Source organism: Poecilia mexicana, unplaced genomic scaffold (genome assembly GCF_051168715.1).
Source record: "Poecilia mexicana isolate PSO_F unplaced genomic scaffold, ASM5116871v1 scaffold_17, whole genome shotgun sequence".
Classification (NCBI taxonomy): Eukaryota; Metazoa; Chordata; class Actinopteri; order Cyprinodontiformes; family Poeciliidae; genus Poecilia; species Poecilia mexicana.
The window spans coordinates 9,682,610-9,710,077 of NW_028263386.1; the positions used below are offsets into that span (position 1 = coordinate 9,682,610).

Below are 27,468 nucleotides of genomic sequence, written 5' to 3' on the forward strand. Positions count from 1 at the left end.
TGTTTGCCTCAGTTTTTTGCACAGGAGCCATTAGGGTGTCTTTTTTTTATCTCTTGAAGCGTTTGAAGGCGAGGCAGCCACTTCTAATGGTTTTTAAATCTGAAGTAAATCTCTTTCCAAACAGAACTCCTGTTAGCATTTATCTACTGTCTTTAATGCCTGTCCTTATTTAATCCCACAGCTTTTGTTTAATTTTCAAGGCTCCTGGAAGTACTACTTTCATTTTATGATCATAGGGTTTGTTTACAGAGCTTTGCTAAAGTATTCATACCGTTTTTCACATTTTTGTCATGTTACTACCACCAATGGAGCTATTTTCACTACCAAAGACCTTAAAAGCATATATTATTTAGCCCCCTTTACTCTGATACACTAAATAAAATAAGAAGTGACCTAATTAGCAAATAGTTTTCATTTGTAATTTAATTTCTGTAACTGTAGCTGTTCTGCGAAGGCAAATGGCATCATGACGCCCAGAGTAACTATAGAAGAGCTCCAGAGCTCAGGTGGGAGAATTTGTGTAAAAAGTCAAAGTGCTTAAAAAAATAAAAAACTTTGAGTCATTTTTTGGCAATAAGTGAATGTTTTTTGGTGTCTGTAGAATGAGCTGTTTCAAGAGCCTTCCTGTAAGTCCGTTGTTACCTAGCAACCCAATCAGAACCCAGCCCCGTCACCTAGCAAACCCATGGAAGTTGAGAACAGAACACTTTTCTTTCTCAGCAGCCACTGTGCAGCACATACAGCAGAAAAACCAGCTGACCAAACATGCTGGAGCTCTGCTGGGGTTGCTAGGTAACGGGCTGGAATTCCATGGGGTTGCTAGGTAACGGGCTGGGCTTCCATGGGGTTGCTAGGTAACGAGCTGGGCTACCATGGGGTTGCTAGGTAACGGGCTGGGCTTCCATGGGGTTACTACATAACGGGCTGGGCTTCCATGGGGTTGCTAGGTAACGGGCTGGGCTTCCATGAGGTTGCTAGGTAAGGGCTGGGCTTCCATGGGGTTGCTAGGTAAGGGCTGGGCTTCCATGGGGTTGCTAGGTAAGGGCTGGGCTTCCATGGGGTTGCTAGGTAAGGGCTGGGCTTCCATGGGGTTGCTAGGTAACGGGCTGGGCTTCCATGGGGTTGCTAGGTAATGGGCTGGGCTTCCATGGGGTTGCTAGGTAGTGGCGCAGTGCTTTGATTTGTGACTTTACATCGGGAAGGTTTTTTAAACTGACGGGTGTTTTTGTTTTTTTAAGTGTTTGTGCTGTTTTTAGAATCAGCTGAGGCCCAAATGGAAGTATAAAAACATGAAAATTGTGAGTTTTTCATTATAGTTTCCATTTATTTGATCAACACTCCCTCTAGTTTTTGTTCCTCTTCACAGTGACACTCTACTTTGTGTTGGTCCACCACATAAAATCCCAGTAAAGGCCACCATGTGGCCCAGTGTGTGAACAGGCTTTGACTGAGGAGTCTGTGGGCCCTGGGAACTTAAACCTGAGTTGCCTACAGATCTGAGTGTCAGTGTATGAATGCGTGAGCGTCAGCGCGTGTGACTGGGCAAACTCCACTGTAAAGCGCTTTGAGTGGTCGTATGACTAGAAAAGCGCTATTTAAATCCAATCCATTTACAGTTTGACGCAGCTGACCTGGGTGTGATTCCTGGCTCAGAGCCATTTACCGCAGGTCTTCCCTTCTTCTCTCTCTCTGCCCTTGTTTTTGTCCAGCTAAAGTCAGCTGGTTTTAGTAAATGAATGAGAACAGTAGGGTTTGCTTCCATTTCAGGCTGATTTAATATTTCAGAAGCTGTAATATTCATAATCACATGACCTTAAATAGGGATTTGAACAGATTTCTCACATCAAACCCTTTCTTTCCATTCACACACTTTCCTCAAGCCCTCCATACAAGCTAACAAGTTGCTACATGAGCCTAGCGTTGCTGTTGCATCAGTTTTGCCTGTGCCTTTGAGACTCAAACCTGCTCCAACAGGCAGTGAGAGTTTGTAGGTTTACAGGAACATTTCCTGCTTTGCTTACAGAATAATATTTCTGTATGTCTGTGAGCTGCACCGCTGTAGCATTTCCTCTCTGTCTGCAGGAATATGATGAGCTACAGGAAAAGTTCTACCTGTGGAGTAGCAGGTGTTACGTGGTCTTAACCTGGGATGAAAGAGATAATAATAAGGCTCTTAACCATAATCTGTGCCCACTGTTTCCTCACATAACCTCTTGCTGCACCAGGCGCTGCACCATCCCTTGCTTTGTCAGGATACTGTGCTTTATTAGGAAACCAGGTGGTCCTAAATGGTAAAATAAAAGTAAATAATGCATGTTCCTGTTATTTGCATTCCTGAATCAATATTTATTCTTTGCAAAACAGCTCAAGACAAGTCGGATTGGATGGAGAGCGTCGGCAAATAAAATGTTTAGAGAATTGGATAACAGTCTGGATTGTCAAAAGAAAAGGAAAGCATTCCCAAGCAGAATTCTTCCAATGCGCTGTTGGTGCGTCAACATCTGCGTTTCCACAACAAATGTGTGCAAAACTTTGTCTATTATGTTGAAAAATCACAATTTCGCAGTTGCAGTGTTTCTATTAAAAAAGAAATATAATTATAATCACAGGTAAATAAGTTTGTTCACTGTATAAGTCATTAAAAAAATGCCGCGCCATCATTATCCTACCACTTCCTGTCGTCCTCTTTATCTTTTCCACCAGTGTGATACAAAAAAACTCTTTCCATTGCAGTTCTTCGATAAAGCCGAAGAACCACCTCATTCTTTTTATTAAAAACCGTGTTTTCTTGAATTAAGGACTTTTTTTTTTTGTTATTCCAATTTGTGCAAATACTGCTCTTGAAAAAATGAAGAGCCCACTGCACTGAACCCCATTGAAAACCTCACGGTTCTTCCACCAAATATTGATTTCTCAACTCTTCCTGCGTGAAAACATTAATTTTGTTGTTTCTAAATTATTATGAACTTGTTTTCTTTGAGTTATTTGAGGTCTGAAAGCATCTTTTTCGTCATTTGACCATTTCTCATTTTCTGTTAATAAAAACTAAATGTCTGCCTGGAATTTCAGAGACATGCTGTCAGCAGTTCATAGAAAAAAAGAACAATGTTCATTTTGCTCAAACATAAACCTATAAAAAGTAAAATCAGGGAAACTGATCATTATTCCAGAGCTGTATATTCAATAGAAATGCAGCTTCTAACTCTGCAGCGATTGGGTCGGGGCCATGAACCCTGATCTGGGTCCTTTGTGACCTCCTGGATAAAATGTTGATGCAGTCTTAAAGTAATTTTTGTGCATCAGTTTCTGTTTTTTTACTCATCTTTTCTTGAATGTCTTTAGATCAGAGTATGATGTGTTGCATTTTGAGACCTTTGGCCTACTTCATGTTGTCAGACAGCTTCTATTCAGAGATTTCTAGATTCTACAGGTAGTAATCAGCTGTAAGTGAAATTACCCTCAGCTTTCCAAGAAATAAAAGGGTTAATCACAGTTTACTCAATGGCTCCACAAAGAATCAGGTTAGTGTTAGTTGCTTTGTCTGTTAAATTACTACATGAGAGATTCTTTTTCTCATCTAATCAGGTTGTCTTAGTCAAAGATTAATCTTTTTGTACTGATTGATTTAAATGTTAAAAGTTTTAAGGTGCAAAGATTTTAGTTTCCTCTACATGTTTTCTAACTTCTCTTTAAAAAAAGAGAAGAAGGGAAATGTTTAAACTTGCAGCCTCTGATGCTTGGAGCTGCACAGCAGCAGCTTTCTGGGAATTAGGGGCACGCAGCCTCGTCGGGATTAGCAGCGGCTCTCTTGCAGGGAAAGGATTGGGTGTGTTTTAACAAGAGCAACTTTTTCTGATCGCTTTGGAGAATCTTCTTAAATGACCTTCTTGGCAGAAGTGAGAGCAGGAGCCCCTCTTCGGGTTGTGCTCATGTTTTGGATGAAGAACGGACCATGTGACTGCTTGGCGGTGGGCTGCTGCCATGTGTAGCGATACCGAGTTGCTGTCATTGCACATTAGTTCAGCAGGCCTCGGTTAGAGGCGAATGTATGGAAGACAATTAATGCCATAAAAAATTAAATTAAATTCTGATATTAGTCTCAAAATTCAGTTTTATTTTTTCTCAGAATTCTGCCCTTAATCTCAAACTTCTGTTTTATTTTTTTTCTCAGTATTTTGTCTTTGTCTCGTCGGAATCAGAATTGTTTTAATTATTTATGTAAGGCAAATGTAGCCTTGAAACTCGGATCAACCAAATAAATTGGGACAGGCTTTCAGAGTGGATAAAGTGCAAGTTTAAAAATCCTGTACCAAGGAAGAAACAGGTATTTAGTTATTTTAAAATAATAACAACATAACTTACACAAACCTAAGAATTTTTGGTTATTTATTTGGATTAAAAAAAAATTGTATCATTATTGTTATTTTATTATTTTAGTGGCACTAATCCTCTCCTGTACTGTACTGTGTTAGTGGAAAATGGGAGTAAATTGCTGCCAAAAAGTCTTAGACGTTTTACAGAAAGAAAAAAAAAGAAGAACATTTCTGAGTTTGGAAAGTCAAAAATTTGTCAGAAAAAAAAAATCTGAAATTTTATGATTTACCTCATAACTTTTCTAGAAAAAAACTTTGAAATTTCAGGGTTTGAAAAGTTGAAATTTTGCCAGATGAAACTCCTGCTGTATCACACAGGAGCATCCACCAAAAGGCCTCTTTCCATGAAAAAGCCATCTTTAAAATCTGTCAGCAGCGACGAGGGGAAATCTTTCTTTAGAATAACCCAGCTGACTCTCTAGACTGGAGGAAGGGGAAACAGGCCCACAAGTGGACGTCCTGACAGTCGACGGCATCTTTTCCTGCGGCGGAAGTGTTGTATGTTGGCGTCTAGGAAGAGCCTTGAGATGAATCATGTGTGAACTTTATTGTTCCTCCAGTCAAGTTTGTCTGTTTGAACCCGGTTTTGTTTCTAACCTCTGCCTGCTTTCCCATGATCTATAAGCAGCAGCAACGTATTAACACGTGACTTCCTGGAGACCAAGGTTGACGATTAACTCTGGGACATGCTGGGCGTGGGTGTGCTGGCGGTGGATGCTTTCACATCCAAGGTTTAACATGAATGGTATATATATATATTTTTTTTCTTTATGATGTTAAAAATATTTTTGCTTCCTTGTATTTTCTCCGCAGGCATCTCCACATTTCTTGCAGATAACATGCGGCCTTATCACCCTGCACTCTGACCTTGTTTGTTGTTGCCTCTGCATATTACAGGAAGTGACAGTAGAGGTTCAGCTTTTATGTAAGGTCACTCAGGTGATCATTTCAAACATTTTTATGTCATTTTAAATTACATAAACTGATGCACCTGTGCAGAAAGAGGCCACATCAATCAACAGTCACATCAACCTGCATTTAAACTCTTACTTAAATCAAGATTCACGACTTGTCCTAAAAAACCTCTTTCTTTATTGCTCCGGTTTTACTCTAACTGTCGGATGTGATGAGTACTTCATCATTGATTTTGTGGAGCTAATTTAGAAATATTTTCAAGAAATTTTGCAATATTTGTGCTTAAGTCTGATGTTAAATGTGACGTTTTGTTACTCACCACCAATTACGTCTATAAGTAAGGCTGAAGCAGCAGTGTGTAAGAAATAGTTCCACCTACAAGTGGGTGTTTGCATAATTTTAGCCCAATGTTTCAGAATCTTTTTGCAGAAAATTTGCAATAAATTTCGCATTATACAGATAAAAACAGCTCTGATTTTATTGATAAAATAATACTTAATCACACCAGTGTTTCTTGATGGTTCTATTTATGCGTTTCTCTGGACTCTAAAGGGCCACATAAGAAGGTCGGACGGGCCGAATTTGGTCCCCCAGCCTTCAGTTTGACACATGATTTAATTGTTCTCCTGTTTAAATGTGTCTGTTATATGTGAATAAGTTGTCAGCAAACACCTGCAGAACTTCAGAGATAAATCTAAAGAACACAAAGCAAAACAAAAAACAAAAAACCAACCTGTATTAAAATCATTAAAATATTGTGTTTTTGTGTATTCTGATTTTTGGTTAACCTCTTTAAACCAAAAACAAAACAAAAACATTTACAGCTCATTGTAAAAGTATTCATTCAACATCTGTAGACTGATTTTTACCCATTTATTCATAAAAATAGATTTGGGTTCAATCGGAATGGAATAATGAAATTATCTGTGCTGCTCTACTGCATAAAATCCCAGTAAAATAGCAAAATAAAAACTGTATAATGTGAGTTACTGAATATCTTTGCCAAAGACATGGAAATTAAAAATTGAAAGTTGGCAAAAAAAAATAAATAATTCTGCAAACTTTCTAGTAATAGAAAAAGAGACATCCACGTTTATAATCTTTCTACAAAGAATTGTTTTCTTAAAGCTTTAAATTTCAACGCTTAAATAAATCCCTATAATTATCTTTGCATACTGCGTCCACAGTGGATCACAAACTTTTAAAATTGTTATAATTTTCTGAGATATTTTAGTAGAAACTACAGTTTTACTTGTGCAAATGATGCTGACGTCAGTGATCTCTTTTTCTCTAACGCTGCTGCTCCATGTAGCATTTTAATCTGACTAAGTTTATTTACATGAAGACTCAGCCTCATTATTTGACCTCTGAGTCTTTTCATAAACAGGAAACCTCTGAACAATAACTGCAGCATGAAATACATTATTGAATGCTTTTAGAAATATCTGTCATGTTATAGAATTAAAAATGTGTCAGACGAACATGTACTCACACTTTATGATTCGGAAAGTTTTGCTCTGCTGCTAAAAGGAACCAGTTTAATTTATCTCGCTGCACATTATAATTATTGGAAGTTGATCTAATTACTGTATTTGTTACATATTGTCAATTCCAGAGTGAAAGTCAAACCTGGAGAGCTTTCCACTAAAAACAGGATGCAGAAAAAGAAAACAAAAACAACAACATCAAATCTTAACAAGCACAGAAAACCTGCACCGCTTCTGCAAACAAGCTGCTCCTGTGAAGAAGTGAAGTAATTGTGTAAAACTTGATGTATCACCTTAATAACTGGGCGTAATTACGGTTGACCTTATGTTGATTTAGTCTTGTCTTTTTAAATGATCTTCATCTCATTGGTGTTTGCACTGTTTTTCCCTCAAACGTCATTGTTGTAAATAAAAGTTAATGTTATTAATTTGCCTTTCTTGGTTTAAATAAAAGTTAGACTTAGAAGAAATTAAATATTCGAAGGCGTCAGACAGGAAGTTGAACCTCAGGCAATGTGATTTCCAAATGGATAAAACCTCCAAATAAGTTACAAACCAGATTCAGTTACAGGCGGAATGGGACAAAATATAAGAAAACTAGGGAGCTTTTTGAAAAAATGAACCAGATGTGTATATTTGTGCACACAAAGCAGCAACAGCCTACAAGAAATTAAGAAAATAAAAGCTGCTATTATTTTCACACCACTGCACAAGAATACAGTCTCCTTTGCACATAACTCCAGTTTAATCTAATTAGTTGGTGCCACATCTGGTTGTAAAGTCCAACAGCTGCAGGGAGGAAAACATCTTTTCATGTTGTCATATTATTGGATCAGATCATTCCATCTCCAAACCATTCAGCGCACAGCAGCCAAGTCTGCATGGTGTTATGTGAACTTTGTCATGTGTTGTTTTCTTTTTGTTGTGGATGCCAGAGAAAATTTCACAATCTCTTTCAGGAAATCCATGTTTGCTCATTGTTTGATTTTCCAGGTCTGATTTCCAGGCGGTGTATTGTGTGAGAGAAGCAGCTTTCAACAGCCAACCTGTAAATATCGGATGTGTTTAAGTTTCCTTAAAGGCGCCGCAGAGGAAGATCCTTTATGATACAAGTGAGATTAAAGTCTTGCAACTCACCTTTGGTAGGAAACATGTAGGCCTGTCACAATAATCAATAAATCAATTAATTGCATGATAAATTAAAACAAACTCAATTATTTCCATTGACGTGATTTATTGTTTATCTCTTTTTTTTCTCTGTTTCTAACAAAAACTGGATGATAAAAGTCTTCAGTTTGGTGTTTTTTGTCTCAACTAATTCATTTTTGAAGAATAATTTTGTTTACAAAGACTTCAAAATGAATTTTATTTGTTGTTTTGTTTATTTGTTTTGGATATTTAAAATGTCTTCCAGTTCCACTCTTAAATGTTCATTAGAATTTAAAGTTTGCTGATCTTTTAGGATGCCGATACCATTATATTACTTAAAAACGATCTCAAAACAACAATGTTATGGTTTATCGCAATAAATACTGGAACAAGTTGTCGTCCAGCAAAAGTTGCTATTGTGACAGGCCTACCGACATGCTTAACTCCTTAAAAATATTTATGTGGTTTGGAATAAATAATCAGATAAATAAGAAAAATAACAAAAAATGTTTTGTATTCTTTCCGGCTTCAGTTTTACATAATTATAAATTAATGCAGGCTATTTATCCAAGCACTAATATTTATTTAGCTCTTGGATAAGAGCTTTGGCACAATAAATTGTAAATCGATTAATTTGGGTGGAATAACATGCATTAAAGTTCAGAATCAAATTATTTTACAGATGGCATATTTGGATTTACTGCCTCTTGTTGCCTTGTTTATAAAAATGTCTGTTGTTAATCTCCAGTGTCTTAAAAGCAGAAGTTCGTCTCTCATGGATTGTGTTCCAGCCAAGTCACTCGTTTCATTCCTCTGAGCCACAAACGTTCAGATTAGATGGCGACATCAATGTTGTGTCATAAACAGCAGCATTTTCACAATGGGATCCACATTTCTCATCAACTGAAAAACATAAACTAAAGCTCAGAGTGATCAGGTGATTGCTTCACATGCGGCTTTGACACTGTCTCTGATTTCTGGTGAGGCGGCTAATTGGTAGCAATTACGGAGTTTGAATCCAACAATTACGTCATGAATTCAGAGAAGAAAGTTGGACAACAGAATACGGTGTTTAGATGGTATGAAGTCAATATAACAAACTCTGAGGTGGAATTAAATTATATTCTTTTAGCAGAAGTCTGACGATCAGTTCAATTAAAAGGGTTAAATTAAAAGTTGTTGTAACTCATATCATCCAAGTATCTTCAAATTATCACTGCTGGATCTCCAGTAGCAGTCAGTGTTGTACAGAATCTGAAGATGCCTCTGATTACTCTACCACTTAAAAATCCAATTAAATACTTAAAATCTGTGGTTGTAGCTAAATTTAACATCCTCACCATAGTGAGAGTCAGACGATGACTACTCAAAGCTATCCTAAACAGCCACATTGAAATTCTATTAAATTCAGATTAGATTGTTAATGCAGGTGTTTTGAGACATTAAACAGGCAAAGCATGCCAAATATTATTCCATCCCATCAAATAAGAAGAATTAGTCAACCTAAATCATGATAAAGCCTCTTATGTAAAATAAGAGCAGCACTGTGCGTATGTTCAGCCGTCCTGCTACCTGCAGCAGGTGATAAACAGCAGCCCACTCCAGTCATGTTCTGCATGTTATTCTGCTCCACTTTTAGCAGACTGACCTGACCCCGGCCTTCAGGATTACAGGGTTTTAGCTCATTCTGATCATGTGTTCATGAGTCATTTGTTTTTTGTTCCTCTCAACCCTCAATAGCCCATCAATAAGTCTGAGCCACTGCGACTAAACGACCTTTTCCGGTCAGCGCCGCAACGTGGGACACAAACATTTGGCAAAATTAGTTATTTTGAAAATCATAATTTCAAACGGTGAAAGTCGGATATTATTTAGATTTGTGTGTGTGTGTGTGTGTGTGTGTGTGTGTGTGTGTGTGTGTGTGTGTGTGTGTGTGTGTGTGTGTGTGTGTGTGCGTGTGTCTGTGTGTGTGTGATTCATTTGAAATCACAAAATTAGAATCTGTTTATCAACATGAAGGAAGCTAAAGTGTTAGCATACATTTGTGATGTTTTTTGATCATGATATCCACCAGGAGCTCTTAATACTGAAAGTAAATCTGTTCAATTTCTTTATTTGCTTCCCAACGATTCTGATTTTTTTTTTATTTTTTATTTTTTATCTTTTATTTGTGCAGAAGTCTTATTTAGATATTTTGGCTGCATTTCACTCATTTCCATAGTCCATAACTTTGGACTTTGACTAGGCCGTTTTAGTAGTTGAATATACCTGCTAAGTCCTCTAGAGATAGACTCCTACCAAATAAAACCAAAAGGTACTTTAACAAAGTATTAGTTTAGGGATTTATTGCATTTTTGTGTGTGTGTGTGTTTTCAATCTAAAGTACTTATTTCTTTTAAACATTTGAATATTAAGGATAAATGTCACACTGTATAAGGAAAAAATGCTGGAATTATTTATCATGGTCTCTGTTATTCATAAAAAAAACATGACTTTTTAACCAAGGACTGTGTCAAATCTTGAAAAAAATGTCTTTTTTATTTGAGGACTTCAGATAATAAAGTGTAAAACAGAGTTCAGCTTATGAATGGGAAACGGGGCATGGCTTTGTCCCGCCACTCATGTAAGATTTAATCTCATTAAGACCTCTCTCTCCTACAGATGGCATAATCTATGCTGGATTAATGCTTAAGATATAAAATTCACAGCAGTGCAATTTAGCCTCGACAATCGTTTTCCAGTCAGCTCAACGAAAAAATAAGAGCTTTTGCTAAACTATGACCTCTTAACCTCTGAGCTCAAGCCTCATTATTCTGTTCTAAATAACACGCCACATTCCTGAAATGACTGTTTAAGAACGTTTTTGTTTACGTTTAATAATTGAACTTGAGTCCTTTCAGTGGCCAGAAAACAGGACGTGATGATCTGCGATCAAACACGTCTCAGCTCTAATGGAGGATGTAAACAGAATTAGCAGTGGCAGCGGAGATGGCATTTTGGCACAAGCGCAGGGCACAAGAACAACACGTCAGGAAGAACGTGCTGGGATATTTTCAGCCTCTGGGAGCTCGGCGGTGAGACGAGCGTGAAACACGTAATCCTTCTGTTTCTCTCTGTCCGAGTGTGAGAACAGCAGAGGACCTAAAAGGGACAATCAAGTTCAGTGTTTTTTTTTAAACAATGGTTCATTCATGCACATATTTTCCTTCCTCATCTTCCCACCTCCCCCAACAGTTTACTAAAAACAAAGCCGGTTTCGGTAAAGCTAAAAAATGAGAAAAGCAGTCCGGATGAGAATCGAGGATGCTTTTTTATTTTATTTTATCAGCATCAGATCCGGATTTAAAGTGGAAGGAAGATAACAGCCTAATTTTGAAAATAAGCCTCATATTTCCAGCTCCAGGATGGACTTTCAATGGGATTTATATCCAAATATAAACTATACAAAAATTATATAACAAAAAAAATGCACTCAAGTAAGAATAAGAAAGTATTTAATGAAATACTGAGTAACTGATCAAATTATCAATCATTTAATATTTAAAAATGCATCACCAGATGGACCAAAATATAAAGTTAAGTTGATGCTTTGGCATTTTATTAACCAAAATGACAATAACTAATATAAGAAACAAAAAATAACAAAACCAAATCAGTTTCTTTTAATAAAAAACTTATGAAATTTAACTAAAACTGCAGGTGTGGGTCTGTGTTTGGTGAATTCTTAATTAAAACATGTTTGTTTTTCCTCCAGTGGGTAGACAATTCAGAAATTTTACTCAAGTGAGGGTAGCAATACTTCATAGTAAAATTACTCAAGTAAAAGTGAAGATTTCAGTGTAGTAAAAATTCTTAAAAAAGCAAAAACAAATTCAAAAAATTACTCAAGCAACTGTAATTGAGTTACATTTACATTGTGATTATGTAATTTGTAAATATTAAATCGATGTTTTGACCAGTTACTCAGTACTTTAGTTGTACTTCTTTATTTTTACTTGAGTAATTTCCTGGACGACTACTTTATACTTTCACTTGAGTAAAAATATGTTGCCAGAGGTAGTAAAAAATTATACTGAAGTAAGAGTAACATTACTTCAACATATTTTTACTCAAGTAAAAGTAGGAAGTAGGCATCCATGAAATTACTCAAGTAAGAGTTAAAATAAGTATTTGTTAGAAAGGCAATTCAAGCACTGAGTAACTGATCAAATATTTTAGAAGTACATCATCAGACGGACCAAAATTTTAAGCTATGTGGGAAAAGGAAAAATAATTAATAATTGCAAAAATAACAAAATCAGGCAAAATATTTTTTTTCTCCAAATAATTTTTTTTTACAGTAATAAAAAAAATGAAGCTGCAAGTGTTTGTGTCTGGTGAATTTGATACGTTTTACCACAAAAAGTTACTCTCATATGTAATTGAGTAAATGTAACTGTTTACTACCCAACTCTGGCGTTACTTTTCTAGCAAACAAACTACATATTTTGGATTACATATTCTGATGAGCGTTATATCAAATTAAATATCATCACTTGCAGGAGTCTGTACCCAACTAAACGCGTTAAAGGTTGTCTGAGTCGTTTATGTAATCCTTTAAGCTCCAGTCCGTATTTCCCCTCAAGCCCTTCTGGCTCTCTGGCTGGGTTTGTTTACTGGCGGAGAGCCTGGGAAGAAGAGGATCCTACAGGAGACTCTACAATCTACCTCTGTCTGTGGAGGGAAAAACAGGAAAAAAGAAAGTTAAAACTCTCATTTCTTTCCTAGTTACCTACATGCATGTGCGGTTTTTGTAGCAGACAGATGTGCAGAGTGTGAAGCCAACTTGGAGCGTTTTTTCCCCTCGTTATCTTTAACTCTCAAACAAAAAGGAGAGTGGAGCGCTTCTGATCCGCGACCAAGTCTGCCTGTCAGCTTTTTTCAGAGTGGACGTGAAATCTCTGCAAAGCCTGGGGAGTCCTCAAGCTTCTTAACGAACACCAAAATATTAATCAAGATAAGAAAGCGAAGCAGACGCAACTCTTTTTCTGTCTGGATATTTTTGTTTCTTCTACGAAAGACCCGCTAACATTACGCCACAAATCCTCTGAATTCCAATAAAGGTGGGCTTTTTTTTTTTTTTTACTTGGTTTTCATTCATGCATCTTTATGGACTTTAAAACAACTGGGTGCAGTGCAAGCAAGCGGCTTATTTGTGACATTTCCTGAAGTTTGAGCTGACTGCCGAGGTTGCTGAACTTCACTTGTGGCCTGGACCAGAGGGGAGCAGCCAGAGGCTAGCTTCCCGAGCTAGCAGCAACAACGGCTAAAACAAGCTGAACAAGTCTACTTTTTATTTCCCCCTTGCGGACACGAATGAGCTCATGCGCTCCGTTTGGTCTGGTTTAAAGTAGTCGCAACGTTTAAGTGACAAAATAAATGCTCATATGTGGTACTGGTGTTAGTGTGGGGATATTTTTCACGGAGCGGCTAGCTGTAGCCGCTGCTGCGTTAGCCTGTGTTTGAAGTGAACACGTTGGACTCGTTCCTCCGCCCATCTTCCGGGATGTCTTTTATTTATTTTTGTTTACCTGTTGGCCCACGCTGCCAAACAAACCCCGCTTCCTGAGCGCATATCTTCTGCGGTTTTGGACTGTTCACCCCCCACCTTTCGCACGGGATTATCGTGTATTTTGGCCGGAGCGGTGGTTGGAGGGTAGCAGCTATGTGGCTCCGGACTTTGGGCTGTGTTTTGGCCGCTGTCTGCCTTGTGATGAGCTGTCACGGAGCGCATGGAGAAAGTAAGTGAAAACTGATTATTATTATGCTTTAACTCGACCAACGTCGACTTATTATGGTGCTTTCGTTTTGCGTGAAAATGTTGCAGTTTTTTTTTTTTTTTGCCGTCCATCGTTTTGTGAATGTGCAATGAAAAACAAAAGTTGTGCAATACCCAGAGATGATTTTAAAACCGCATATTTGCAGATTAACGTTTGATAAATTAAAATAGGGGTAATTATTACCCAAGTTAAAAAAATCAACCAAACTAATAAAAGGAAAACGCTTTGAATAAATTCATTTAAAAAAAGACCAACTTCTCAATCATACAAATAATAATATCGACAATTTTTGTGGGAATTAAAGGTCAAATAAAAATGTTAGAGGAGACTATGCGAATGAATGAGTTAGAAAACGCACTAAAATATTTTCTGCAGATTTGTCATCAGCCTTTAGTCTAATGTCTGCTTTATTTTGTTTATTGTATTTGATGAATCTGAACATTTTATGAGATAAATTACCTTTCTTAAGACAAGAAAAGTGCTTAAATATGTTAAAAAGCTATAAAGGTATTATGCTATGAATTTAGTTCTGCTTTCCAGAGTATTAAAAAGAACAAATGGTTAAAAGTGAGACATGTCTATTATTAAAATACCTACAAAAGATTAATTTGTTACACTGTACTGCAGTGGATACATAGACATATTATAAAACACTTTCTAATCATTATTGCATTTTCTTCAGCACTCAATCTAGTAACTACCATAAGAAAAACTGTGCCTATATGTTTTGTTGACCAAATCTTGATTAATCTAAATTAAGCCAGCCTATAAAACAGACAAACAGATCTTACTGTTTAAGCTTGAAGATCAGAGATACGTTCATGAAACGAAAATCCTACTTTTTGACTGAATTTGGAGCTGCTTTATAAGACTTTTACGCAAAGGTTTGTTTTATTATTTTCTGTATTAAAAACTGTATTTTTTTTCTCAGAACTACAACTTTAAATTAAAAATTTAATAGCAATATAAATGATATAGGAAAAAGTAAGTAAAAATACGTAAAAGGATTGTATTACAGAGATTGTATTTGTCTGATAAAAGTTGATTTTGATGCATTTTTTAGTCAGAAGTAAAACATTAATTTAGCAAATTGTTGATTGTGTGTCCTAGAGCGTTCCTCATTAATTGTGGTTTATATTTATCGATTGCAGTTAAATGTTTTTCTTTCTGTTTGTGCAGACATGTCTATAAAGAACGAGTACTATAAATATATAGTATATACATCAATCTGTATCTTATCCTAAGTTTGCGGTACTGCAAAAAAATTATCATGAATGCAAGTGACGGTGTGTGGTCATAGGGAGGAGTTACGCAGGTTGGCGGCCACAGGTAGGAAATATTTCCCCTTGACTTCTGCAGTATCCACTCCTTCACTGAAAGAGCATTTGGATATATTTCACTACTCAATAAATCAGTTTACAGCCAGAAGAAAAACTGTTTGGAGGGTTTTTTTTTAGCAATCAAATCTTATAAATGAAACCAGACTGCCGAGATAAACAGACTCTTAGAGTAGCAGCCCCATAAATAAGGATAAAACTGAAAAGCCTAGTGTTAAACGAAACTGGAGACCTCTGGGCAGAAGCATGAGGAAAACATTTTTAATTTATTACTTATACTTGGAAACCCACTGTTTAAATTTGTCAGTCCCCCTTGATGCATTTCACCACATAACACATTAAAAATGATTACATTAGGACAATATTTTCCTTTGTAAATTGTAGTAATTCATTTTCATGCTCTTTTGCTGCAAAACCTCTTCTAATTTGTGTACCTTAAACAGAAAAATTGCACGTCCAGATATCTTGTTTTGTTAGCGATGATGAGTTGATGAAGGTATGTTAGCAGCAGCGGCGGCGGCGGCGTTGTATCCAGTGACTGCATTGAAGGGACAAAGGTTGACACTTATCGGCTGTGTGTGTGTGACTGTGCAGGAACTGTAAACACAATGTTTTGTCCCAATTAAGTAAGTAGTCTGAGAATTGGACAGAATTAGCCGTCGGTTATTGTAATTGGAAAGCCTTTGGGTCGGCGCTGTGGTCAGCGCAAGAATGCAACAATGAGCTCTTTTCACAGCTCCTGACAATCCCTTTGTGTTCACCAGCTCAGGTGATCGGAGTGAATGAATCCATCTGCGCGTCGCCCAGAGACATTTTCATGTTTGCGCACACTTGCTGTTTTACACCGCTAAGAGTCTTTACATAAAGCAAATATTAGTTGTTCTTCCAAGGAAGTAAGTAGCGGAGCTGTGGGACCTACTTGCTGGTGTAACCTACTGTACAGCGAGGATGTTTATTAGCAGGGAACGATGTTGTAATTGTGTCACAACTTGTGGAAATTTTGTTTGGATTTTATTAGAACACCAGAAGTGGCTCTGCTCCAAATGGAGTGGCATTAATTTGGTTTTTAACGCCATGCTGCGAGTTTCACTCTTAAAGTAATGATTAGAAACAAGCTGTCAGATAATTAACACATACTGAAACCTGTTTGATCATAATGAGTCCCATTTTGATGGATTTGGCATAGTAAAAATGTGAAATTACTTTTGATTTTCTTTATAATCGTTTAAGAAAGTCTCCTCTCTTGTGCACTTGACAGCATGGTGTTGAAACTCACTCCACTGGTTTAGTTTTCCTCGACGTTTCGAAGGGAGAGAACGGCTTTCTTTTCCCTTTCTGCAGACTGTAAAGATGAGTTTATATAGAGTTATCTTCAAACCAGTTTGAACAAGAATCCTGACTAAAAAAAACGAGGAGAAAGTTGTGAAATTGCGTTGCTTCACCCTCCCTTTCCCGGTCTTCTCAGTCTTGAATCAGCCACAGACTTGAAGAGTGGAACCTGGGTGTCACACTGGCTGGTTTCATAAGCTGGACCGGCCGGTGTCGAAGTCAGAAAACTTCTGAGCTGCTTGTTGGTTGCTGTCCAGCTCAGCTTGATGGAAAGTTTTACTTAATAATGAAAGCTTATGTTCAGTAGCTGTATGACCTGGTTTTATAGAACTGGCACTGACTGATGGTTAAGATTAAATTATTTACTGGTAGACTGTGTATCAGTTTAGTTACTTTTATAGGCAGTTAGTTGGTTGCATTTTATTCAAGCGTGCCAGAGTAAATGTGTTGATGAAATGCGCAACCTTTTATCGTTTTCCTCTAATTTTGCAATTAAGCTCGACTTTGTAAATACGTCCAGTGTCATGGCTTTAAGTAACAAAATGAAATAGTCCTAACAAGGCACTAGCTTGTCACAATAAGCAATTGTGCTCAGTAATTTTCATTCTTTATTATGAAAAAATAGTTGTGTTAAGTGTTCTTTCTAAAATTGAATTTTATTAGCCCTTGAGAGGGCACACTTGCATTATTAGACTATTATCAACTTGAAAATGTTCTCAAAATAACAACATAATTATTTATCATGATAATTTCTGGGGCAATTTATCGTCCAGTAGATTTTGATATTGTGGCAGGTCTAACAGTTTAGTCTGTTTTCAAACCACAACTGACGTCGTTGTTTAGCAGTGTTTTACTCCCTGAAAGCCAATAAAAGCAGCAGCAGCAGCAGCTTACATTGCAGTCTCTGGTGATTGGGTTGATTCTTGCGATAACACATCACTCCGACTGGAGTGTCGAGCAGCAGGAGTTCGCTGTGAAGCCTCAGGCACTGTGTTGTTGAGCAGCACTCCGGTCACAACGAGCCCTGCAATCAGGCAGGTCTGGCAAGGGGAACAATCGTAAAGCAATGAAACTGCCATCATCACACTGTCGCTACTCGTAAACAGCCTCTGTGGTCTCAGGTACCAAACTCATATTTGACATGGATTCAAAAGAGCGATTTTGTGCTTGTCAAACCCAACAATGGCGGCTAAATCCAGGATGACAGGTTCTTATAAGAAAATTACATACTTTGTGATAGCTATGTGGCACACCTGCCTTCCTTCACTTTGTCTACAAATGTGTCCAACCAGGGGAGGCTTGTTGTGTCAGATCTTTGACCTTTGACACAGTGCCTCTGTTGTGCTTGTTATTGCGCTCTCAAACTTGAGAGGTAATTATTATCCCACTCTGCAAGTGTTGCCCTCAACACCCACACAAAATCAAAGTTCTTTAAATGGTCATCAAGAGTGTGGATGATTACCCGGACATTAGCTGTTTCAGCACGACGGCTTGACATTTTAGTGGCAAGTCACTGAACCGCCTCGCGGTGCGTTCAGATTAGCACGTGGTGCTTATCTGCAATAAGAAAAACAACAGGTTGTGGTGGGGGATGAGGAGGTTTTGAGTTTATTTTTAAAAAGATTGTGAAACAAGGAGGGAGTCTGGTTTTTAACTGAATAACTAAATGATTTTTGGTCCACATTATGCACATGACAAAATCCCAAGAATGGGTTTTGTGATCTCTCTTTTTCACTCACCTGACGTAAACTCATGGATCTGATTGCTCTTTAGCTGGTTTAAACTTATTCTCTATTTTCTTTATTGAGTAATAAGTCTAAATTACAAAGTCAAATTTATGGCTTAAGATTGTTTAAGAAAGACCAGCTAATTGCGTTGAGTTGTTGACTTTGCAGTTGTTTTTTCTCCTATTCAAGAATGTGGTGACAGTGGACAGGAAGCACTCTCTCTTGGCAGCAAAACAAGTTTTAATATCGCAACTTTGTTCAGTTTTGGCTAAATGGCTACAATGTTTTGAGTTAAAAAATGTTTAAAATTGACAGGAAATTTGAAAATATCATTTGATAGTTATGTGTTTTTGGAAGATCAGTGCTTGAATACCGACTATAAACGCAAACATTTAAAAAAACAAAAATAAATAAGCAATGCTTAGCCTGGTGGGGGCCCAAGTAAAGCCTGAATGTTAGCTATTGCGTTGATGTCGAGATGGTTTTCCTGTTGCATATTAAAATTGGAAGTTAAAACCATTCTTAAAGAGATTCTCATTTCATCTCCTTTTTCCGCTGCCAATTCCAGGGATCTGCTGTAACTTTCCTGGATTTTATTGAAGTTTATACTTGGCTACATCAATAACTACTAACAGGAAAACCAGAGACAGCTAGCATTGACAGAGTCACTGGGTACAGAGAAATTTTTATGAGGAAGGAGAGGCTGCACAGTGGCAGAAATAACTTCCATCAATGTCTGTGTCCTGGGAAAGAGCAATGGTTTTATAAAACAAGAGGACATACAGAATAAAAGGCACTAATAGATCAATCAGTGCCTTCAACCATAAAAGAGACAAACAGAAACAATCTGTGGACGGGGAGTCCTTGGCAGAAAATCAGTGAACACTGTTTGCGTCACCAGTGGTTTTGTCTAAGAAAAAAGACACAACTAAACACCGGAGCATTGTTGTTTTTTCTATGTGGAAGTAAAACAGAGTGTATTTATTATGGTGGCAAACCAGTTCAGCATTAACACCCAAATTAAGCTCATTCTCCATAAAGAGCCAAACAGCAATTTCAAGATTAGGTGTTGAAACAGTTTTTTTCTTTGTCCCTAAGGTTTTAGTGGTACTCCCAAGTGTCTTTAGGTTTGGCTTGTACCCTGTTGTTGCTACTTGTATCAACAGAACAATGTTTAGCCTTAGCGTGTTTAAGTGTAGAAAAAAACAGACTGACAGACTCGCAGAGTTCGTGAAAACTTTTAAGCTCCGTCTGCCAAAGTGGCGGATGTTGAAATGTTTCACGCAGGATGTGACCGCTAACACTTACACATGACTCGAAGCATTATTTTTGGTGCAACAACTCAAGATTTATCACTGGCCCCCATTTAAAAACTTTTTTTTATTTAAGTTTTTTTAAATGTTTGCATTTTTTAAGACTTTGTAGTTGGTGTTCAGATATTAATCTTCCAATCTTCCAATAACACATAATTATCAAGTGATATTTTAAAATTTTCTGTCAACTTTAGGCCTTTTTTAACCCAATAGGCCGCTGGATGAATGACTGCGGAGTGCCCCGACCACCAGGCTTAGCAAGTTTTTTGAGGGAAACCTTGTTAGAAGAATTGGACCAGGAATATTTTCTATGGGGAAAAAAACGCATCAGAAACTGCAAATGGTTAATGGCAACAACAGATCAAGCAAAAAACAGACCTAAAAACACAAGTAGTGAACAACAAATACTTTATATAAAAAATAAACTGAAGGAAAACTCAACATATAGCAGCCATTCATCTATCCATGAAGTAGTACTGGACCTTCTACAGAAAAGAAACGGTTTATAACGGCAATAATTGTAAATAATTGGAGAAAGTGAGGAATAATTGTTGGTTTTTGCTTCATTAGTCTTACCAGAATGAGTACACGGTTAACTAAATTGTAATGTCTGAATGTTAAAATTACATTTATGGTACATATGGCTGCATATTTCATATCTTTTCCTTACTGCAAGTTAATTATTATATCAGGAAGTTAAACTTGTTTTAAAGTTTTGAGGACAGTGAGTACTCTAGCATGTTTTCATGTTTTTGCTTTGTTTTTAGGTGCCAAAATAACAGAACTGTAAAACCTTGAAAGAGGAAGTGTTGCAATCACCCTGACTCTGTTTGCACTCTTGCATACATTTTGAGGCCTCACTTCTCTACTGGGTCCAGGAGTAATACACAACGTCTTTTAACACCCTGCTCACCTCCCAGCACAGCCCTCCCCCCACATTCACTCAGATCATGAGATCAGAAATCATCGTCGGGGCCTGTTGGGACTCGCAAACGTAGTGAGACTGTGAGAGTTGGTGCTGCTGAGAATCAAAGTGGACCCACCGTCTACCTCAGCTGTTGCACACATAATAACCGTTTAATTTTGAGCCAATGCTTCAGCTCAAGTACAAGCAGAAAACCTTTTTTCATTTAGTAATTTACATGACTCATTTGTTTGAAATCATTACAAGGTGGTAATGTGTCATAAGTGAGAGTGCATGTATTTATTTATTGTGTGTTTATGTCAGGATTTTGCGCAGGCTGCGACATTACTTTTCTAAACGGGGTCACAGAGGTCAGATCTAGTAGGTGGATTTGTCTTTTTCCTGCTCTCTAATGTGATCAAGCTCTATGGATTTCCTTTATGCCTCATTGACTTTGATTGTGGCTTGATTAATGTGAACCAGACCACCTCCAAGCGTCACCCACTGAATCCAACAGCAGCGCGGCGTGGTAAAGCTTTTAAGAGCGATAAGCTGATGAGTTGATAGAGTAAAAAACATGTTGTAATAACCTTTAATGAAAGAATGATGATTTCTCTTTGTTAAAACCTTTTTTGTTTGTTTTAAGAAGGGTAAGTACAATCTTAGGTATTTGTTGCATGCTTTTTTAATCCTTGGTGGTCCTTTCATAGTTATCCACCTGTGTAACCTTGAAACAGAGAGCGATTTTTTTTTAAAAACTTCCATAGAAATATGTCCAAATTTAAAAAAGTGAATGCAAATATGTTCTTCATTCCTCACCATGCAGTCAAGATATTAAGTTTTAGAGTTTTACTCTGCAGTTTTAGTCATTTTCTTAGTTTTTGTTTCAGTGAAGAAATGAAAATCTCCCTCTAATCATTCTAATCGATTATTCAGAGCCCCTCGGCTGTTTCTAGCTCGTCTGGCTAAATTACGGGATGTATGGCCTTGCCTTGTCACCATGGTAACCTTTGTGTTGTCTTCCAGTCTAGGGATCATTACATTTAGGGAGGCATATTTAACTTCCATTATCATGGATTCAAGTTTTAATCGTTGTTTTGTTTAAACCCGTTTCGGCCAAACTTCTGTTCACATTTACTAAAACACGTCGGTCTTCAAACAACTCTATCTCTGCTGCCGCTCTGAAATTCCTCACTTACACACCAGGGCGGCCATGTTCCAGTTTGCAGAGCGAGCCTCTATTGGTGTGACTCCTGTGTATTAGATTCTCTATTGGGAATGTGGTTCTAAAAATACTGGGCTGACCGAAAGTGTACACTGATAGGAGCTTGGACTCGTCGCCCTGTGATGATTCGCCTTTTTCCACTCATACCAGACGGACGGAGAGAGAGGCTCCTTTAGGGTTGCAGATGTTCAGCGATTTCAAGCAGATTGTTTATGTTCCTTTTAGGTAAATGTTTAAAGTAAAATGGATTAAAGCTTGTTCACTTTTTTGTCACTTTTCCATCTTAAACTTTAATGTTTTTTACTTGGATTTTATGTTATAGGCTAACACAACAACTATGTAGCTACATAATAATAATCTGTGAAGTGCCATGTGTCTTTTTTTTGTACGCCTGCAGTTATAGCTCCAAGTATTTTTGGGCTACGTCTCTACCAGCTTTGCACACACACAGAGAATGATTTTTATTTTATTTTATTGTTATTTTTATACTGACAGATACAAGAAACACAAATCAAGACAATGTAATGTCTGCGTCACATTGTTTATAGCCAAAGCCGATTCACAACACCCATATTCCTACTATTCGTCTTTGATAAATGCTCCATCTCAGCCAGACTAAATGAAGAGAATGTGAGGGTAAACCTTTGCCAAAAATTTACAGTTGGATTTTGACTAGGCCATTTTAACAAATGGAAGCTTTGATTTTAAACTATTCCTCTGTAGTTCTGATTGTTTGTTTCAATTGGAAAGAGAACTTCCACACCACTACATGTTGTCTTTGGTTTTCTTCCAGGATGATTTAAAAAAAAAAATTTAATCAAAGATTGATATTTGAAACTGGATCAAAACATGTTTCCATTTCAGTAAATTTAGGATGATAACTGAATCAATTAATGAACTTAAACTTTGAGATTAGACATATACTTGCCTGTTTTGGCTTTAAACCTGTGCCACAAATCTTGTAGCTAAAGCTAGCTGGTGTTTCAGCAGCATGTTTATTATTCATGGGATATTATCAGGTTGTAATATATACAGGGAACCTCTGCCAACTAGTGCTTCAATAATCACAGAATTGGTAATTATAGATTTATATATTTGTGTATTTTTCCAAGTTTTTTGTGGAGGACCCACACAGCTAAAAAAAATTTTCAGCTATGCGAGCATCTGAAACATTTGAAAGAAAGTGTAGCTTGTAATACCCAGACACGATGCTACCTGGCTTTTGCTGTCAATATTTGTTGATCCAAATAGACAAGTTCAGATTATCTACATTTTTTTGCATCTCTCAAAGGCTGCGTTCACACTGCAGCCTGAAGTGACTCAATTCCGATTGTTTTGACGTAATGCGACCTGTATCCGATCTTTTCATGGCAGTGTGAACAGCACAGGTCGGATTCTTTTTCGAATGTGACCCATATCCGATATGTATCCGATTCAAATGCGACCTACTACCGTCCAGGTCGCCTTCATCCGAACTGAACGTCACTGATTCTCAACAAATCTCACTATTCTGCGTCCTGATATGCGCAAGTAGGAAGAAAAACAACAACCATGATGGATTATATGAGGATTAAGTTGTTAATATGCTGCTCCAGTTGGACAACAACTTCAAATATGTAAGCTAAGCTCCACCGTTAGCCTCCATGTTTACTTCCGTAAAAACTGAACACTTCTTCTTTTTATGGCAGTTGGCAGAACACTGAGAACGCTGACGCTATTGCGCCCTCTACTGCGCATGTGGGACACTTTCAGGTCATTTGCATGTTCAGACTGCAGAACGCATACAGGTTGCATTTACTGGCTGTGTGAACGGCCCCGGCAAAAAAAATCGGAATTGCCGAAAAATCGGAATTGAGTCACTTCAGGCTGCAGTGTGAATGCACCCAAAGAAGCTTACGGGGCATTAGTGCCACCTGCTGGTCTGGAGTATGTGCAGCAGTGTTACGAGTAAAAGCAAAACTGAGAAAAGTGCGTTTTTTTAATGCTTTATTATATTGCAGATGTTCAAAATTATAATTATCTTCTAAACATTTGTTTAGAAGTTTATATAAAATATTTTGTTTGGTTAGAATATTAATGTGTTTGTATATTCTACTTTGTCTTTGTCACATAAGGTCCCAGTTAAATACATTAAAGATTGCTGTTGTAATCTTACAAAATGTGAAAAACCTCAAGGAGTCTGAATACTTTGGTATCACACTATATTCCCAGAAAAGCTGATGATTGATTTATAAAAGGGATAAAAGTTTTAAGTTTTTCTTTATTTTTTTATGGGCTTCAAAACCTGGAGGATTGTGAGACTTTCTCAGTGTTGTCAGCTCAATCCCACATATCCCATAAGCCTGGTCATAAATAAAACGCATACAGTAGATTAGATCCTCACTCTTCAGAGGCTCTTTGTGTTGTTTACCTTGTAATGTTGCTGAGCAGACGGTGTTCAATGAGCTTCTTATAGTTGTTGCACCATTTTCTCCACATGACTGCCAAGTTGGCCTGATGCGGAGTTTGGCGGTGAGTCGGGCAGTAAACACATCGGAGTGCTCACCGGGTCACACACCTCCAGCTGTGTGGACCCATGAACTGGAAAACCGAGGCAGGAGTGTGGCTTGAGTAGCACCTGCAGAGGGAATAATCTTTATTGGCTTCGTTGTTTATGTTGCTATGTAAGAGGGAACATGTGCTGGGGAGATTTAGAGCAGGGGAAGTTGAGCTAATCTTTACCAATTTTTAAATTTGTTTCATGGAAAACGTTAAGATACATTTAGCAGAATGTTTGAAGGCAGTACTGGATAATATGCAGAGTACGTTCTCTGGAAATGTCTTCAATTAATTTTATTTTATTGATATTCTGGAAGCCACAGAACATGGTCAGAACAAAACTCAGCTATGAAATATTATGGTCAGGATTCAAACACAGAACTTTGTTTCTGCAAGACAACCGTTCTAAAACTAGAATTTGTTTAAAGAAAATGATGAACAAGGCAGATAGAATAAACCTTTTTAAAGTGTAAAATCACTCAGTACAGTGAGAAATAAAACATTTCACCTTAACCTTTACAAATTACAAAGCAAACTGAAATTGAGGTTTTTGTAAAATTCAGTTTTACAAGTTTAAAGTATGAAAAAACTTTATAAAATATTTCTAAACTATATTTTATTTTTTCCACATTACTCTTTTTAAAAAAAAAAATTTCTATTTAGCTGATCCCACACATCTTCCTCCATAGCTGCTAATAGCAATTAGCATTCATTGATAGCTTATTGGCAAAAATGAGTGTTGCGCAACACAAATAATAATCCAATCAGAACATGGTGTACTAATAATAAAACATAATTTAATGTAGCTTTGAATTTTAATAACTGAGGTCCTCGAATCATTCGATAAGTGGTTACAGCTCCAGATGGAACATTGAAAGATGATTGATGAAAATCTTTAAATGTGAGTCTGGTGAATCATCGGACTGTGGAAATACATCTTATTTTATTTTATTTTTTAGGATTCTTCTTCTTTTTTGGGGGGGAGGTCTGGAGCATTTTCTTGTAAAATATTTAGGCTGTCTGGTGATGTGATTTGTGTTTGGAGGGATTGTCAGATTCATAATGGCTGGCCACAGGATTATGTTTTTAGTACAGTTGGAAATGGAGACAGAAAAAATGCAGCCAAACTGCGCAATAGCAGTCAAGGAATTCTCATCAAGCAGGATTTGTGTGTCTGGGTGAGGACAGGCAAAACTACAAATCTACAGCTGGTGCAAATACACAAGCGTATCAGCTGCCCACACAGACACATATTTTTCATGCATTACCAAATGTTTTTCAGTTTTTTTTAGGTTTTTGTATAGTTGTTGTGATTTGCAGGAGAAGCTCCGCAACACAGCGTAACCAGGGATGAGCGCAGCGTGCTTGATGACAGCATTCCATATTTGACAGTAGCTCACAGGCAGATATGTGGTTGCTAAACAAAATGTCATCTTCAATGGTCTGTTCTTTGTCAGAGCCAGAGACACCACCACATGTTTGAAGATAAAACATTCTCTCTAATTATCTGAAGGTTGATTTTTATATTCCTCCCCCCTATGAGGCCTTGTCCTGTTTACAGAGCAGACATCTGGTGAAATACAGCAGACAATTGCACAAGAATAAACCTACGTTTGAGGGCAATACTGAACTTTAACCTATAAAATAAAGGGCAGTTTAGTTAATATTGCTTCACAGAGTACTCCTTTGTCCTTGTTTTTGTCTATTTAAAGCCCAATTTACAAAAAAATTGTTTCTCCATTTTCTTGTATCTTCAGTTTGTTCGAGCAAGGACATCCGCAACAATGCGACCAACCTGCGAAAGCTCGAGAACTGTACTGTGATCGAAGGCCACCTGAAGATCTTGCTCATGTTTGGGACCAAACCCAAGGACTTCCAAGGCCTGAGCTTCCCCAAGCTGAGGGTGGTCACCGACTACCTGCTGCTCTTCAGAGTCTATGGCCTGGAGAGCCTCAGCAGCCTCTTCCCCAACCTGACGGTCATCCGAGGCAACAACCTGTTCTTCAACTACGCCCTGGTGATATTCGAGATGCTCCAGCTCAGAGAAATCGGCCTCCACAGCTTGATGAATATCACCAGAGGCGCCGTGAGGATCGAGAAGAACCCGGACCTCTGCTACCTGTCCACCCTGGACTGGTCGAAGATCCTCGACTCGGTGGAGGACAACTACATCGTGGCCAACAAAAACGACAGAGAGTGCGGCGATGTCTGCCCAGGGGCGTCGATCGGAAAGACCACCTGCCCTTCGACGACCATCAACGGGCATTTCAGCGAACGCTGCTGGACTCAGAGCCACTGCCAACGAAGTAAGCAGCCTTTTCCCATCATTCAACATTAATATAATCTCTAAAAAAAAATATTTATTTCTGTCTTGGCAGACTTGATTGTAGAGCTTTATATCATGCAGGGCTGCAACTTGTCATTATTTTTTCTAATCAGTTATTCTGGCAATTAATCAATTAACATAGATTTTTTTATTTAACCACTTTAGCATTTTTTATACTATATTAAAATACATTAAGTAAAAAACAAATAATTCAATTCTGTTTTTAAAAAAGAAAATAGACGTTTTGTTGCATAAAATTCAATAACGTAGCTTTGCAGTTAAAATATTTCTAATGCGGGTAGAGAATATTTGCAAAAGTTTTCTTTAATCTTAAATGCAAAATGTATAAATATTTTGTACAGTTTGGCTTAATTATTGCTTTGAATATTATGTTCCTTCAACAAATGGCCCTTTTTGAGTCTGTATACTCCAGTTAACGATTAATCTATTACTAAATTAGTTGATGATTATTTCAATAATAGACTCCTTGTGATTAATCTGATTAATATAATAGACTTGTGAGATAGGATTTCAGACAATTTGAGCAATTAATGAATGTAAATTGTGTCAGAATTGCTAATTTAATGAATGGAAATTACTTTTGGGAAATTACAGTACAGCTACGAATTCACATCCAGCAAGCTGGAACTGGTATTTTCTGATAAAACGCGTTTGGTGTGAACGCACCATTAGTCAGCCCAATTTTGAACCCTGTTTTCCAAGTTTGTGTGTAATATTTGATTCAAGATGCTGCCTATGCATGTTGGTGTTGTGGAAGCCGAATATGTTCTCAGAAAATGTGGTTTTAATCAAAATGCAGCCACAGGCAAAGCACGTTTTGCCCCATAAGCACAAATGGGAGGGGCGGTATTTAATTCAGTTAAAGTTTTGTATAAACATTTAATCATCATTAAATTATGATGAGGTATCCCCCTGTCTAGACTGGGAATAACTTGTTTATAATGTAACAAAATAATACACTATTTTGATGAAACGTGTATTTTATGGGTGAAGTTTTTAGATAAC

At 37.4% G+C, this 27,468-nt stretch overlaps 1 protein-coding gene across 1 annotated transcript in view; it reads left to right on the plus strand.

Moving 5' to 3' along the window:
- Positions 1-12,549: 12,549 nt before the first annotated feature.
- Positions 12,550-27,468, plus strand: part of insra (insulin receptor a) — a 60,605-nt gene continuing 45,686 nt past the window's right edge. Inside the window, exons 1-2 of the mRNA XM_014984298.2 lie at positions 12,550-13,704; positions 25,874-26,422. Coding sequence (XP_014839784.2) covers positions 13,629-13,704; positions 25,874-26,422 — 625 coding nt within the window. The 5' untranslated portion in view covers positions 12,550-13,628. The remainder of the gene's footprint in view (positions 13,705-25,873; positions 26,423-27,468) is intronic.